We start from the raw sequence: 14,816 nt of genomic DNA on the forward strand, positions 1-14,816 counted from the left end.
CCGATAAGTAGTCCAAAAATTCAGCACTGAGGTATTCGCCTCCACGATCAGATCGCAGGCTTTTGATATTCTTTCCATGATACTTCTTCACAAGAGTCTTAAAGTCCTTAAACTTTAAAGACTCTGACTTGTGACGCATCAAATAGACATATCCAATTTTTGAGAAGTCATCAATAAAAGTGATGAAGTATAAAAAACCACCCCTTGCCTCTGTAAACATTGGTCCACATACATCGGAATGAACGAGCTCAAGTACTTCCTTGGCCCTATTGCCCTTACCCTTAAAAGGCCTCTTGGTCATCTTGCCTTCTAAGCATGACTCACACTTATGAAAAGGTTCCTCCTCTAGATCTTTAATAAGATCTTGTTGAACAAGAAAATGGATCCTCCTTTCATTGGCATGACCAAGTCTAAGGTGCCATAAGTACGTTTCGTTCATTGAACTTGAAGGTTCCTTTCGTTTCTTTGAAATTTTCGATGTTGTATTGAGTTCTGATTTGCGATTATTAAACTGTGTAGATGTGATTGTGTACAGATTGTTTTCCATGCTACCACGACAGATATAAGAACCATCTTTCTTAATAACACAATTGTCATTAAAAGAAATCGAATATCCATCAAAAACCAATTTAGAAACTGAAATTAAATTTCTTCTAAAAGAAGGTATCAACAAAACATTCTTCAAAATCAAAAAACTATCACTACTAAAACGCAAATAAATGTCTCCCACTGCAACGGCCGCCACTTTTGTAGCATTGCCCAGCTGGACTTCAATCTCTCGATCACGTAACCGTCTTGTCACCTGCATTAAGACAGGATCAAAACAAATATGATCAGTAGCTCCAGTGTCAATAACCCAAGTGCAAGTTGATGTCGAAGTCAAACAAGACTCGACTACTAGAGCTTGGTGCATACCTGTAGCCTTGCCCCGTTTAGGGCAATCTGGCTTCCAATGCCCCTTCTCTCTGCACTTGAAACACTTCCCCGTTGGCTTCTTGTTTGTCATCTTCTTCTTCTTTCCCTTAGCTATGTTGGCAGGTCCTGAGTTCGGTGCCTGCCTTTTTCCTATGCTAGGCTTGAAGCCAGAGGAACGAGGCGCCGAAGTCATCATGGCCGCCTTAGCCTAGATCATAAGATTCTCTACCGAATGAAGTTCAGTCAACAGCTCCGCCAAGGTGTAGTTCCTTTGTTCATCTCGAAGTTGAGCTTGAACTGCTGGAAGCTAGGGGGAAGACTCTGAAGGATAATGGTCACTTGGGACTCGGGATCGATCATCCCTCCCAAGACCTCAATCTGGTTGAGGTGGCTCATCATCTCGAGGACATGGTCTCTCACAGACAAGCCCTCCTTCATAGTCTTCGACATTATACTCCGAAAGGCTTGAGACTTAGCCGTTCGATTCTGAGTACCAAAAAGATTCTTGAGATTCTGCATGATCTCGGCGGCAGTTTCCATGGCTGAATGCTGATGCTTGAGTACTGATGACATAGATGCCAACATATAGCATTTAGCCATCTCATTCGTCTTATGCCACCGTCTGTGTGCATCTCTGACTCCTACCGCAGCGTTATCTGGGGGCACTGGAGGTCGCGGGGTTGTGAGTACAAAGATGTACTCATCTGCTGTGAGAACGATGTCCAAATTTTGTTTCCATTCTATGTAATTTTGGCCCTCGAGTTTGTTTTCTTTGAGTATTGCAGAAAGAGGATTGAACGACATATTGACGATTTGATTTGCACTGCAAAATAGAGTATTCTACTATTGTCATAAACTTATGTAAGAAGTTTGATTAGATTAACCATAAAACTTTTCAAAATCTTACAACTGTAAAATTAAAATTTTGTACCCTCTAGAGGAAGTCGATACGCATTAAAATCTTACAATTTTACTGGTCACAACACCGACGAATAGTCCAGAGACCACAGAGTGGCATGGCCGCCTAATGTTGCCTAAGCAAGACCATCTCTTTAGCATTACAGAGTCTCATTTCTACAACATACTCCCATAACAATGTTCATGTGCTGCTAGCAAGATCAAGCTATCTCATAAATCCTGTGTGAACTTCTGAATCTCGCAGTTTCTTAGGATTATTGTCCCCACAGAGCAGGTGTCGATAATATTGGAAACTACATTCTAGTTCATACTATTTATATTTGAGAAGTCCGCCCTCATGAACATGCTATTTTCTTAGGATTATTGTCCCCACAGAGCAGGTGGCGATAATATTAGAAAAATGCTTCATAAATTGCAGACCATAAATTGCAGACCAATTGATGGAGACCATATACAAACGTTGAGTTCATAATTATAGCTTAGATATTTGGGTTATGGTTTTTCTTTAATTATCCTTAGCCTTAGGGTAGAGAAAGGCTTGATTAAATTCTGTTGGTATTTAATTTGCTGGATAATTAAATCTTTAGATTAATGTTGTTATCTTCCTTTAGGAAATTGTTGTTCTAGAATTTAATTCTTATTCATGTCTACTATAAGGTATATCTAAAATAAATAAATTATTTAATCCTTAATAAGACATGAAAAATAAATTCAAATTATTTCCTTGTTCAAGATTAGGAAGAGATATTTTATTATTTAATGTATTCATACATATCTATCCTTATTTGGATCTTAGATATAAATATTAGGAAACTATTAAATTATTCTTATCCATATCATCTAGGAATCAAAATAATATTATTTATTTCCATAGATATAGAAAATAATAAAAATATTTCTTAACACTAGATTAATATTAGGAAGCTATTAAATTATTCTCATCCATATCATCTAGGAATCAAAATAATATTATTTATTTCCATAGATATAGATAATAATAAAAATATTCCTAAAATCTAGGCAAATCTTCCATGAAGATTTTATTTGCATTAAATAATAATATTTTAATGATATCTTTTAATAAAATAATTAAATAATCATTAAAATAATCCTCCATCGTTATCTCATCGTACGAGGTTCGCACGAACGATGAACGACGAAGATCCGACGAGTTCGTCATCGGAACACGACGCACGCAGCGTCTCTGCCCGTCGAGCCATCGGGTGTCGCTGCGTCTCGGCCAGCGGCGAGCGCCGTCTCGGTCTTGTCGACCGTCGGGTGACGACGCTCCTCGGCCGTCTCGGCACGTCGGGTGACGCGGTCCTCGGCCAGCAGCGCGCACGACGGTGGCGCTGCTCTCGGCCAGTTGCTGTCACCCGTCTCGGCCTATCCGAGCGACGATGCTCCCATCCCAAAGGTACACGGCGAGCGACTCAGCGCGTCCGTCTCAGCCAGTGGCTTGGGACTCCGTCTTGGACCTTCCGCCTAGGGATGGAGTTCCCTCACGTCTCGGTGTCTCGGCCGGTTCTCGGTCGAACCGCTGCACTACGCCAACATCCATATCGGTCTTGACGCGGGTGCGTCTGGGGCGTGCGATCTCGGCCTGCGACGCGCACGAGCCCTCGCCGTGGTGCGATCCGTCTCGGCGCTAGCGCCGACGGATTGCACGTCTCGTACGATCGAGCAATTCAAGTTCTTTGATTCGAGAGTTCTTGAGTTCATCATGCATAATAAATTAAACAAAACACCAAGAACATGCTTCGCAATCAAATTGGACATGCATACATGAATTTTGCAAAATTTAATTCCAAATAATCAGAGCCATAGACTGGCTCTGATACCAATTGAAGGGGTTGGCAGCGGAAGCGTGCAGAAATATCCGATCACATGAATTTGATCTATTTAGCAGATTATTCAGACAAATTCTACTTGCGCAATTATCACATGTATCATGCTCATAACTTGAATTAAAACATGCTTTAGCATATAAAATCTCTAAAACATGCTTACTACGGAATTAGCTAATTTACCTCGTTGATTCAATCAAGAATCGATGATGGCTTGCTCCGTCTCCACATGAAGATCTTCAATACAAGACCTCGGATCTTCTGACTGGTGTCCCAGACTATACGCTGATATTTGTGTGGGCAAATCTCACCAACGTACTAGGACTCGAATAATGGAAGACAGAAACTGCTCACGGATGAGGCACAAATTTCGAACTCTCTCTCTTTAGAGGGGGACGAAATTTTTTATGTAGAAAAAAGTGTTTTCTGTCTCCTTTATTCTCCTATTTATATTAAGTCACAAATTGGGCCCAGTCAGGGATCTAAGGAAGAATTGGATCACGCCTCACCCAATTAGCTTTTTTTCTAATTAAATTGAACCCACAATTTAATATAAGCTTATATTGGAATATTACAAGCAGCAACTACAGAAGTAATATTGCACTGCCTTTCCAAATCCGAAATTACAAGTATTCCGGGTTTCCTTTATTTGCGTTCAATTCATTTCCCGCGCTTAAGGTAGAAACATCTATTAATTAATTAATGTCTGTTATGGACTTAATTAATCAACATATTTAATCTCCAAGAGTGGACTTAGCAAGAAACTCTTATTTATTATTCATAGAGTAATCAAACTCCAACTAGCTAGGTTCCGAAAAATAAAACCTTGTTTCGAGCTCCTCTTGTGGATGTTATCAAACGAGACCCTCCTCGCGCACGATTCGGCGTAATAGCAATCCTAGCACTGCTAGATAATGATCACCACTACCCAATATACCTGGATCGTTGGGTTATGAAAAACCCGCACCTTGGTAAGTCAAAGTAGTAGATACTCAATATCGTATACTCAATGCTAACGCACATTGATTAAGAAATTATTATCAAGACCTCGTCTTTCAGTAGATAGCATAAAGACTCGTCTTGCTATTAGATCCATTCAGTGCTATACCACACCAACGTCATCTTATTTCAATAAGGCTTAGAAATAATCGGACTGACATTGCAACCTTTCACGATAGGTAGTCTAGGCCTATCTGGGTTGTGAAATTCTTCTTTTTCTTTGTTCAGAACTGACCGTGTTACCTTAAAGTGGACGACGCCCACAACCGGTCTACTAGAACAAAGACTTAGACTTTGTTACGTTCTTATACATTTAAATATGCAATAAACAACCATTAAATGTAAAACATAACAACATTATGACAAAAATAATCTGTTTTATTCATTGGAAAATAACAAGTAGAGTTTTACAGTATCCAATCACTCGAAATGTGATTTCTAGTATACAAAACCCTAACAGGATCATCATGAGATTCTTTCCCTTGTAGCCGGTCGTGTAGAACCCCTTCCAGGCAGCAGGACAGTTCTTCCACTACCAATGCATACAATCTATACTGCCTAACATACCCGAGAACCCATGCTTCTCCCCGTGCATCTGCATCAATTCCTGGCAGTCTTCAGGGGTAGGGCTTCGAAGGTACTGATCACGGAATATTTCAATCACGCCCTGGCAGAAATACTTCATACATTCAAGGGCAGTCGTCTCACCGATGTGGAGGTACTCGTCCCACATGTCTGCCGCGCCTCCGTAGGCCAACTACCTGATTGCCGCAGTGCACTTTTGAATAGGTGTGTGGCCGGGTCAGCCGACCGCATCGTGCCTGAAGCGGAAATATAGATATCGACGCTCCAAAGCCTCAACAATACGCATAAACAGGGCCCTGCTCATCCTAAAACGCCGCCTGAAAAGGTTGACGTTAAACCGCGGCTCCGGTGCGAAGTAGTCTTCATATAGCCGCTGATGTGCAGCTACGTGATCCCGCTCAATCACTGCTCGGCGGTGGACAACGGGTCGAGGTCGAGGTACCGCCGGTTGCAAGGCCCTCTGTAACAGCCGGTCTATCTCATGGGACATATAGGCCTCCAACGCTTCGTTCATTTGCCGTTCGTACTCCTCAGCATCCCCACCACTACCACCACTACTACCACCCGCGCTACTCATTTCGCGTTGTTGCTCTTGTACAGAAATTAATATAGAGAGAATACTCGTTAAAACAAGCGGTGCAAATGAAAATGACGTGCAAATCGCGTATATGTAGTGTTTCGAAAAAAAAAATCCGCTAGCCGATCCGGAGTCTGCAATGGCGGCCAGCGGATCTGCGAGCGCATCGCCCAGCGCTCGGAAATCGGCGTGCGCTCGCCGATTTTTCCGCCGAAACTCGGCTAGCCGGTTACAATGGTTCGGCGAGCGGACTGGCTAGCGCCGGGGATCGGCTAGCCGGTCCGTTTGCCGCCATTGTGGATGCTCTGAAGGAGAAGCGACAAGAAAGTAGAATAAGAAGAGAGAAGGGTTTTTTATTTAGTTTTTTAAGAATAATGGTTTTTTTATTTTTCTAAAAAAATTAAATTTCGTAATTAAAATTCACAAGTGGGTCAAAATTGACTAATCTACCGTTGACCCTGTATTTTTTACGGTGTCGTCCGTTTTAGACTGAGTGCGGCCCGATTTTAAATGTGTGAGACCGAATAATTCAAAACGTAATGTCTATGACCATTATCGTAAAAATATCATATGTTTAAGACCATATTTGACCATAAATCTGTAAATTATATTTAATTCACAGTATATTTTTTATATTTGAATAATAATAATTATGTAGTGACCGCGCATAGAAAATTATGATTTTATTATGTGAATATGCACCATCTATTAATTTATATTTCTAGAATATTTATAAATTCACATATGTAACTATGTAAGAGTTAGTTGGAAAAAGTCGATTTCTATTATTCACATGTTCCGAACCACAACCTCTTGAAATAGTAAAAAACAATATCAAAGGGCAAAGCCAACATATGATAATCAAATTGATTTCCCATACTTATGATTGAATTGCTGGTTAGGTTGTATATAGGATATATTAAAAGCAAAAGCATAGTATTTGAGTGCTTAATTTGTCATTTGAATTAAGTTTTGGATTCGAACAAATTTTAAAGGGAAAATATATCGGAAGCAAATATAGAAAAATAAAAATAAAAATAAAAATAAAGCCTAATATCAAGCCGTATAATCTCTCTCAAAGCTCAATCTAAATCATCCCTACCAGCATTGCTTCAGTTGCAGAACAAATACACTTTCTTCACTAATTTAATTTCATTAATTCTTCCTTAAAAAAAAGAAAACGAAAAAGAAAAAGCAAAAGAAAAAGGAGAAGTGTTGTGGATTGAGAAACAGAAGCCGATAAACAAAAGAAAGGGATCGGAGATCTGAAATCTGCCAAATTTTCGACTGCCATAATTTCGTATTCAGTGCATTCATAAATAGACGGGCCATCTCTCTGCGCTTCAAGGTCAGTCCTCTCTTTATTGTTTCCCGTCCTTTTATCTATAATTCATCTGCACGTAATGATTCCGAATTTCGTTTTTGTTTTTTCTTCCGTCTTCATTTATCTTAAATGCTGTTGCTCTTTTTCGGCAGTGATGCATTTCTAGGCCTTTACTTTCTATTTCATCACTGATTCGATTGGATTTTTGGATCTGCTGCTTTTTTTTCTCTCTCTCAAGGTAAAGCTGTGTTTTTATTTAGCACTCATGTCTACTAGGGTTTACGGGCTTAGATTTTTGAGTGAATTGATTTTGAACTGGTATTGCCAAGTTTTCCTAATGCTCCAGTAGTAATGCATTGATTTCGCCTCCCCATTTTGTCTTGCTGATTTTCCCCGGGGATATCATCGTCTCCTCAAATCTTATCCTTTGGTGACTCAATTTTCAGGTTGGGGATTGTAGGGTTTTACCGATTTTTCTCCTTAAAGAAATTCGTTTTGTTTGTGTTGATGGATTCTTTATGTCTTCTGACAAGCCATTGCTGCCCAAATCTGAACAATTTTATAATCCTCAACCCCAGCTCAACATATTAAGGCGCCTTAACTTGTCCTTGAGATTCAGCTCATTGTCATGTTTGCGCCGTGACGGATCGTTCTCTTCCTGGATTCCTGATGACACACAAGATTGCAATTTGTATCATCTGAAGGAGTTCAAGAAAAACTCTGCTGCGTGAAGCTGTTTCGGGAAATTTATCACAACGCCCTGCTTTTGAGGGTGGAAGAAAGGGAGTTTTGTCATTCGACCTTTGTCTACAATGCCTCCCAAGAGCATGGAGACGCTTTGTGTCATGGAGTTGTGTAATAATGGATGTGCAGCGGAACGTTGAAATATCTGGGGCTCCATCTCACATTTCTCCTTCCTGGTAACAGGCCATTGGCAAACCTCATAAGCCTGAGAAGTTTCACTTAAACATGAAGCTTGAAGATAATACCACTCGTCATGATAACCCCAGGTTGATACATATTAATGATCCAAAGAAGACATGTGATAACTCTCATTTTTCTGGGAACGAGATCCGGACAAGCAAGTACACATTGCTTAACTTCTTACCCAAAAACCTTTTCATTCAGTTTCACAGGGTGGCTTATTTGTATTTTTTAGCCATTGCTGCTTTGAACCAGCTTCCCCCTCTTGCAGTATTTGGCAGAACAGTTTCCCTTTTCCCTCTTCTTTTTGTGCTTACTGTCACGGCTGTCAAAGATGGTTATGAGGATTGGCGAAGACACAGATCTGACAGGAATGAGAATAATAGGGAGGCACTAGTGCTACAATCAGATGGATTCCATCCCAAAAGGTGGAAAATGATTCAGGCTGGTGAGGTATTGAAGATCAGTTCTGATGAAACTATTCCTTGTGATATGGTGTTGCTAGCAACGAGTGATCCTAGTGGAATTGCCTACATTCAGACGATGAATTTGGATGGTGAATCAAACTTGAAAACAAGGTATGCTCGACAAGAAACTAATAAACTTTTTCTTGAAGGGACTATGATATCTGGTATCATCACTTGTGAGCAGCCAAACAGAAATATCTATGAGTTCATGGCTAATATGGAGCTCAATGGGAATTTCCTTCCTCTCAGCCAATCCAATATTATTCTACGTGGCTGTCAGCTGAAGAACACGGAATGGGCAGTTGGGGTTGTGGTTTATGCTGGACAGGATACAAAAGCTATGCTAAACAGTGCAATGTCCCCTTCTAAAAGAAGCAGACTGGAAACCTACATGAACCGGGAGACATTTTGGTTATCAGTTTTTCTTTTAATCATGTGCCTTGTTGTCGGCCTAGGGATGGGTTTATGGTTAAACCGCCACAAGTCTCAGCTTGATACACTGCCTTACTACCGAAAAGTTTACTTCCAAAAGGGAAATGATGGCAAGAAGTACAAGTATTATGGAATTCCTATGGAGACATTTTTCTCATTCTTGAGTTCTATCATAGTTTTCCAGATAATGATTCCGATATCCCTCTACATCACGATGGAGCTGGTGCGGTTGGGGCAATCATATTTCATGATTGGTGATCAGCACATGTACGACAGTTTGAGCAATTCTAGGTTTCAGTGCAGATCCTTGAATATTAATGAGGATTTGGGACAAATACGATATATACTCTCTGATAAGACAGGCACACTGACAGAAAACAAGATGGAATTCAAGAAAGCAAGTATCTGGGGGAAGAGTTATGGTGAATCTAAAGCTGGTTCACGGGAGATAGACGCCACAGGTATAATTTGAAAGTCTTGCTTTACTTCGATGATAATGTGAATTTATGTTGGCGTTGCCCTGTGTTGCATATATTCAAGCATTATTGTATTGTTATCTATTAGGAAAAAGATCTAAGGTATTTCTATAGCTAATCAGCGAGTGTATGACACACATTCCTTTGTAATTTTACATGACTATCTTCTTAAAATCCAGTGAACTGTATTGACAAACAAGATACATGCTTTGAAAAAGACTGCAGTTTAGGTCATTATTATATCTGCAGAACAGATACCCTTCAGCAGTTCACCTGTCCTGTTTTTATATTCACACCTTATTCTTCTTTTTCCTCTCCACTTTGAGTTCCAAGAGAGAGCCGCAATTTAATTTTTTCGTTAATCTTATTATGATTTAAACAAATAATTTATTTCTGCACCGCTCTTTTCTTTTAAAGTTTCTTTCCAATGCACATGTTACAATAGTAGTGCTATAAGGTTTTTAAGTCCTTTGTTTTATGTGTGCATGCTCATGTTTGCATAGCTGAGATAATATCATTTATTTTTTTCTTGTCATTTTCTCTTTCATGATTTTTGTCTTACCTTGTGATAACATGTGCAGTGGAAGAGTCTATGGTGAGTGGAAGAAAATGGAAGCTTAAATCTGAAATCATCCCTGATCCTGAACTCATCAAATTATCGTACAAAGATCTGGATGGAGAAGAAAGAAGTGCTGCGTATGACTTTTTTCTGACACTTGCAGCTTGTAACACCGTGATACCCATTCTTACTGGGGGTCCTTCAAGTATTTCTGGTGGTTTATTGAGTGATGGCCAGACTTCTATAGATTATCAAGGTGAGTCTCCTGATGAACAGGCATTGGTTGCAGCAGCCTCTGCTTATGGCTATACACTTTTTGAGCGGACATCTGGGCATATAGTGATTGATGCCAATGGTGAGAAATTAAGGTAGAATGCTGACCTCATTACTTCACTTATAATCTCCTATTTTTTTTATCCCCAATAAGCTGATTTTTCTTGACAAGCGATATAATATCTGTTATTCTTCGTTTCCTCTTTTCCTGAATTCAGTACATGGATGTTTTTCATAGTCCAGTTATTTCTCATTGATAGACTCCTGTTAATCTTGAAGCTATTTTTGTAGCTTAGAGTATTTACCCTGTGCAATGCAGGTTGGATGTATTGGGTTTGCATGAGTTTGATAGCGTGCGTAAAAGAATGTCGGTTGTCATTAGATTTCCCAATGGCAGTGTTAAGGTGTTGGTGAAGGGGGCTGATATATCAATGTTCAGCATCTTAAAAAAAGATCTTCCATGTGATGATCGCATGAGACATGTAACACAAGTACATCTGAATGATTATTCATCTGAAGGTTTACGCACCCTGGTTGTTGCATCTAGGGACCTTAATGGTGAACTCCTTGCAGAGTGGCAACAAATGTACGAAGTTGCGTGCACATCTTTGACTGATAGAGTTGTAAAACTACGCCAAGCTGCAGCTCTCATTGAATGCAACTTGACCCTTCTTGGAGCCACAGCTATTGAGGACAGGTTACAAGAGGGTGTGCCTGAAGCCATTGAGTCCCTGCGCCAAGCTGGAATAAAGGTGTGGGTTCTCACTGGAGATAAGCAAGAGACGGCAATATCTATTGGTCTTTCTTGCCGACTCTTGACTGCAGATATGCACCAGATCATAATCAATGGAAATTCAGAACATGAATGCAGAAAACTATTATGTGATGCCAAGGCCAAATACCATGTCAATTATGCAAGTTCCTTTGATGATACAACAAATTTGAAGAGGAAGACTGAACTTAATTTTCTTGAAATGACTTCTCAAACAAAGTCTTCCAATATGTCTCAACAGATTACAGGCGAGGAAGACAGGCCTACTTTTGGCCCGCTAGCCCTTATAATTGATGGCAACAGTCTGGTATACATATTAGAGAAAGACTTGGAATACGAGGTACACATCATTCTTTTCAATTGCTTTATTCTGATTTGCATTTTTTTAGTCTGTGTTTATTTTATACTCCCTACGTCCCTGAAAAAGTATGAACATTTGGTTCGGCACTGGTTTTAATGTATAATTGGTAAAGTAAGAGAGAGAGAGATAAGAGGTAGTGTAAGCAGTGTTAGTGTAGAGTGGGCTCCACATCATTAGTAGAGTAGTGTAATGGTATTAGTTGTAAATAAAATGATGTGTAGGGGTAATGTGTTTAACTATTCCAAAATTAGAAAGTTCATACTTTTCATGGACGGACTGATAAGGAAATAGTTGATACTTTTCAGGGACGTAGGGAGTACTATAAAATAAAACCCATTTTTTTTTTGTTTAGCTGTCCTGGACTAGTTGTACATTTAAGATTTTACTCAAGCATTTCTTAGCTTTATGTTTGATATCTTAATAGAAGCTTATTTGCAGTTATAATAATGAACAAGCCTCTTACTTCTTTTTTTGTTAATGTCATCAGCTGTTCAACCTCGCCACTTTGTGTAAGGTGGTGCTCTGTTGTAGGGTTGCACCCTTGCAGAAGGCTGGAATTGTGGACATGATTAAAAGCCGCACTGATGATCTTACACTAGCCATCGGTGACGGTGAGTCGGTTATATTTTGATTTCATATATCTTTGTCTTCTATCATTACATTATCTTTTCCTTGTGATCCCGGTTGCTTAGGGTTAAGCAGGTAATTGCTGCATTATGTTTTGAGTTGGGATGTAAATCTGAATTTGGTATTGTAGTACACTGATAGTCTAGTGTGACACTGTGACTCAGATACATCATGCTTCTTGTTTTCTGTCTGAACTTTATGAACTAGTACATCTTTCATAAAGCTTTATGAAAATCTCTTTTATCGTCATCTGATGAGTAATGCTTTTGCAGGGGCTAATGACGTTTCCATGATCCAAATGGCGGATGTTGGTGTTGGAATTTGTGGTCAAGAAGGGCGCCAAGCTGTGATGGCATCAGACTTTGCTATGGGCCAGTTCAGATTTTTGAAAAGATTGCTTTTGGTGCATGGACACTGGAATTATCAGCGGCTTGGCTATCTCATTCTCTACAATTTTTATCGCAATGCTGTTTTTGTGTTGATGCTTTTCTGGTACGCAGAGTATCCTTGATCTTTATGTAGTGCATAATGTTTACTTACGAAATCTGGGGCTTTCCAATTTGATATCATGAAAGGCATGTTTGTTGCATAGGAAAATCTACACACCTTTAACTACATATGGATCCCTGCTGACCTAGTGTTTTCTTCTATTAATTTTGCAGGTATATCTTATGTACAGCCTTTTCTACTACTTCTGCATTGACAGATTGGAGCAGTGTTTTTTACTCCGTCATATATACTTCTGTACCAACGGTTGTTGTTGGTATTCTAGACAAGGACCTAAGTCATAAGACATTACTCAAATATCCAAAGCTCTATGCAGCAGGGCACCGACAAGAGAGTTACAATATGACCCTCTTCTGGATTACAATGGTGGACACATTGTGGCAGAGCCTTGTACTCTTCTATGTACCATTGTTCACCTACAGAGAGAGCACTATTGACATATGGAGTATGGGAAGCTTATGGACAATTGCAGTTGTCATATTAGTTAATGTGCACTTGGCAATGGATATTCAGCGCTGGGTATTTGTTACTCATGCTGCTATATGGGGCTCAATTGTTGTAACATATGGCTGCATGGTGGTGCTTGATTCTATACCTGTTTTCCCTAATTATGGGTTAGTCTATATGTTGAAAATTATCATTCATCACGTATTTATAAGATGCACTAATCAGTCATCTATGGTTGACACTGAAATTGTTGTTGTTTTGCAGTACAATATACCATCTTGTAAAATCACCAGTTTACTGGATCTCCATCTTACTCATAATGGTTATAGGATTGCTCCCCCGGTTTATTTTCAAAGTTTGCCGTCAGATCTTCTGGCCCTCTGATATCCAGATTGCTAGAGAAGCTGAGATATTGAGAAAAAGGCGACCTTTTTTTGGGTCTAATGCTGATCAGGATTCAAGCTGACATGCATGCTTGCTTTTAACTTCTCGTCATTCATATGGTGAGCCTCTTCTCGAGCTTGTTGAGATGTGCCTTCCAAATGGCATTCAGGTTCTGAAATCAAACGGTATGCTCAACATTTTGTTATGGTTTTATTGACATTTTTTTTCTAAAGTTTACTCGCGAAGTTTTGATGACCATTTGCCAATACAATTTTTCTTGAAACAATGGAGTGGATATATTAGGATTGTTGGGGTTAATAGTACTCCCTCCGTCCCATAGCAGATGTCACACTATCCTTTTTAGTTTATCCCACAAAAAATGTCACATTTTCCTTTTTGGAAAAAGTTCTCTCTCACATAAATACAAAAAATATATTTTCTCTCTTCATTTAACACACAAAACAAAACCTCATAAAATCCCGTGCCGTCCCACAAGTGTGACATCTTTTGTGGGACGGAGGGAGTATTAGTTTATCTCCATATGACCAGAAGCATTACACTTGTTTCTACTTTTAGTGGACCCTTTCATGTTAGATTACATATAAAAAAATTCATATAGTGTTCATTCAGTCTAATCCATATGCTTCAACATGCCTATTTGATATAGCTTATACAAATTCCTTTTTGATCTTGTAGAAATCTGGTGAAAGCCCACAGATAGATAGGAACCTTTCCTGCTACATGAACTGATCGGTGACACTAAGAGGCATGGTCGTCATTCTGCTACAGAGGGGAAGCGGAGCCCAAAACTGTTAGTCGAAATAGGCTGCTGCTCGTCGATGCTTAATCTGAAGCTGTAGCATTCCAGGTAATTCTAATATGTCCATGGAAAAACGAGCATGAGATCTCCAAGGTCTGCCTGTTGTATATATATAGAATCGATTAGTGTTATTATAGATAATAAGTATTCTTATTCTATATATAATGCGTTTTTAAACTAACAATAGATTAGATGTATTAACGCGTGAAATGAAAATGTGCTTGCTATTTCTTCGTCTTCTTTCATGTTTTTTATCACCTTTTCCGTGGTATTTTTAACAGAGAATATTAGGTCCCTTTAGAAAACCTTACTAGTATTAAAATTTGAATATCTTATTTAACTAGATTTAGTTTACTTTAGTGGTCGTGGAATGTGACTAAGTGCATAAATTGAAGATTTTTTTGAGGTTCCTTTCGGTATCATAGAATTGAGCCTTTCAAATTGAAATTGGAATCTTCAATTCTAAACCCCATGTTTGTAACTACAAAATTGATTTAGAATTGAATTACAATTTCAATTTGTCTCAATTTCACAATTTGAATTCATGTCAAAAGTAGATGATTGAAATTCCAAATAATACTCCCTCCGTCCCGCACTACTCG

General features: G+C 39.2%; 1 protein-coding gene across 4 annotated transcripts; it reads left to right on the top strand.

Annotated features, from left to right (window-relative positions):
* Window positions 1-6,943: 6,943 nt before the first annotated feature.
* LOC121789216 (phospholipid-transporting ATPase 1-like) lies at window positions 6,944-14,451 on the top strand. 4 transcript variants are annotated; one of them, XM_042187710.1, is made up of 10 exons: window positions 6,944-7,189; window positions 7,318-7,403; window positions 7,612-9,449; window positions 10,046-10,391; window positions 10,616-11,408; window positions 11,917-12,040; window positions 12,329-12,548; window positions 12,719-13,177; window positions 13,275-13,579; window positions 14,091-14,451. In XM_042187710.1, exons 3-9 carry the CDS (start codon window positions 8,135-8,137, stop codon window positions 13,474-13,476), a joined length of 3,459 nt encoding a protein of 1,152 aa, XP_042043644.1. In that variant the 5' UTR covers window positions 6,944-7,189; window positions 7,318-7,403; window positions 7,612-8,134; the 3' UTR covers window positions 13,477-13,579; window positions 14,091-14,451. The 4 variants fall into 4 exon arrangements, with proteins under 4 accessions (XP_042043644.1, XP_042043646.1, XP_042043647.1 ...); XM_042187712.1 differs by having other exon boundaries at window positions 7,744-9,449; XM_042187713.1 differs by lacking the exon at window positions 7,318-7,403 and having other exon boundaries at window positions 7,744-9,449.
* The last annotated feature ends 365 nt before the right edge of the window (window positions 14,452-14,816 follow it).

The sequence above is a fragment of the Salvia splendens genome, unplaced genomic scaffold, assembly GCF_004379255.2.
Source record: "Salvia splendens isolate huo1 unplaced genomic scaffold, SspV2 ctg175, whole genome shotgun sequence".
Classification (NCBI taxonomy): Eukaryota; Viridiplantae; Streptophyta; class Magnoliopsida; order Lamiales; family Lamiaceae; genus Salvia; species Salvia splendens.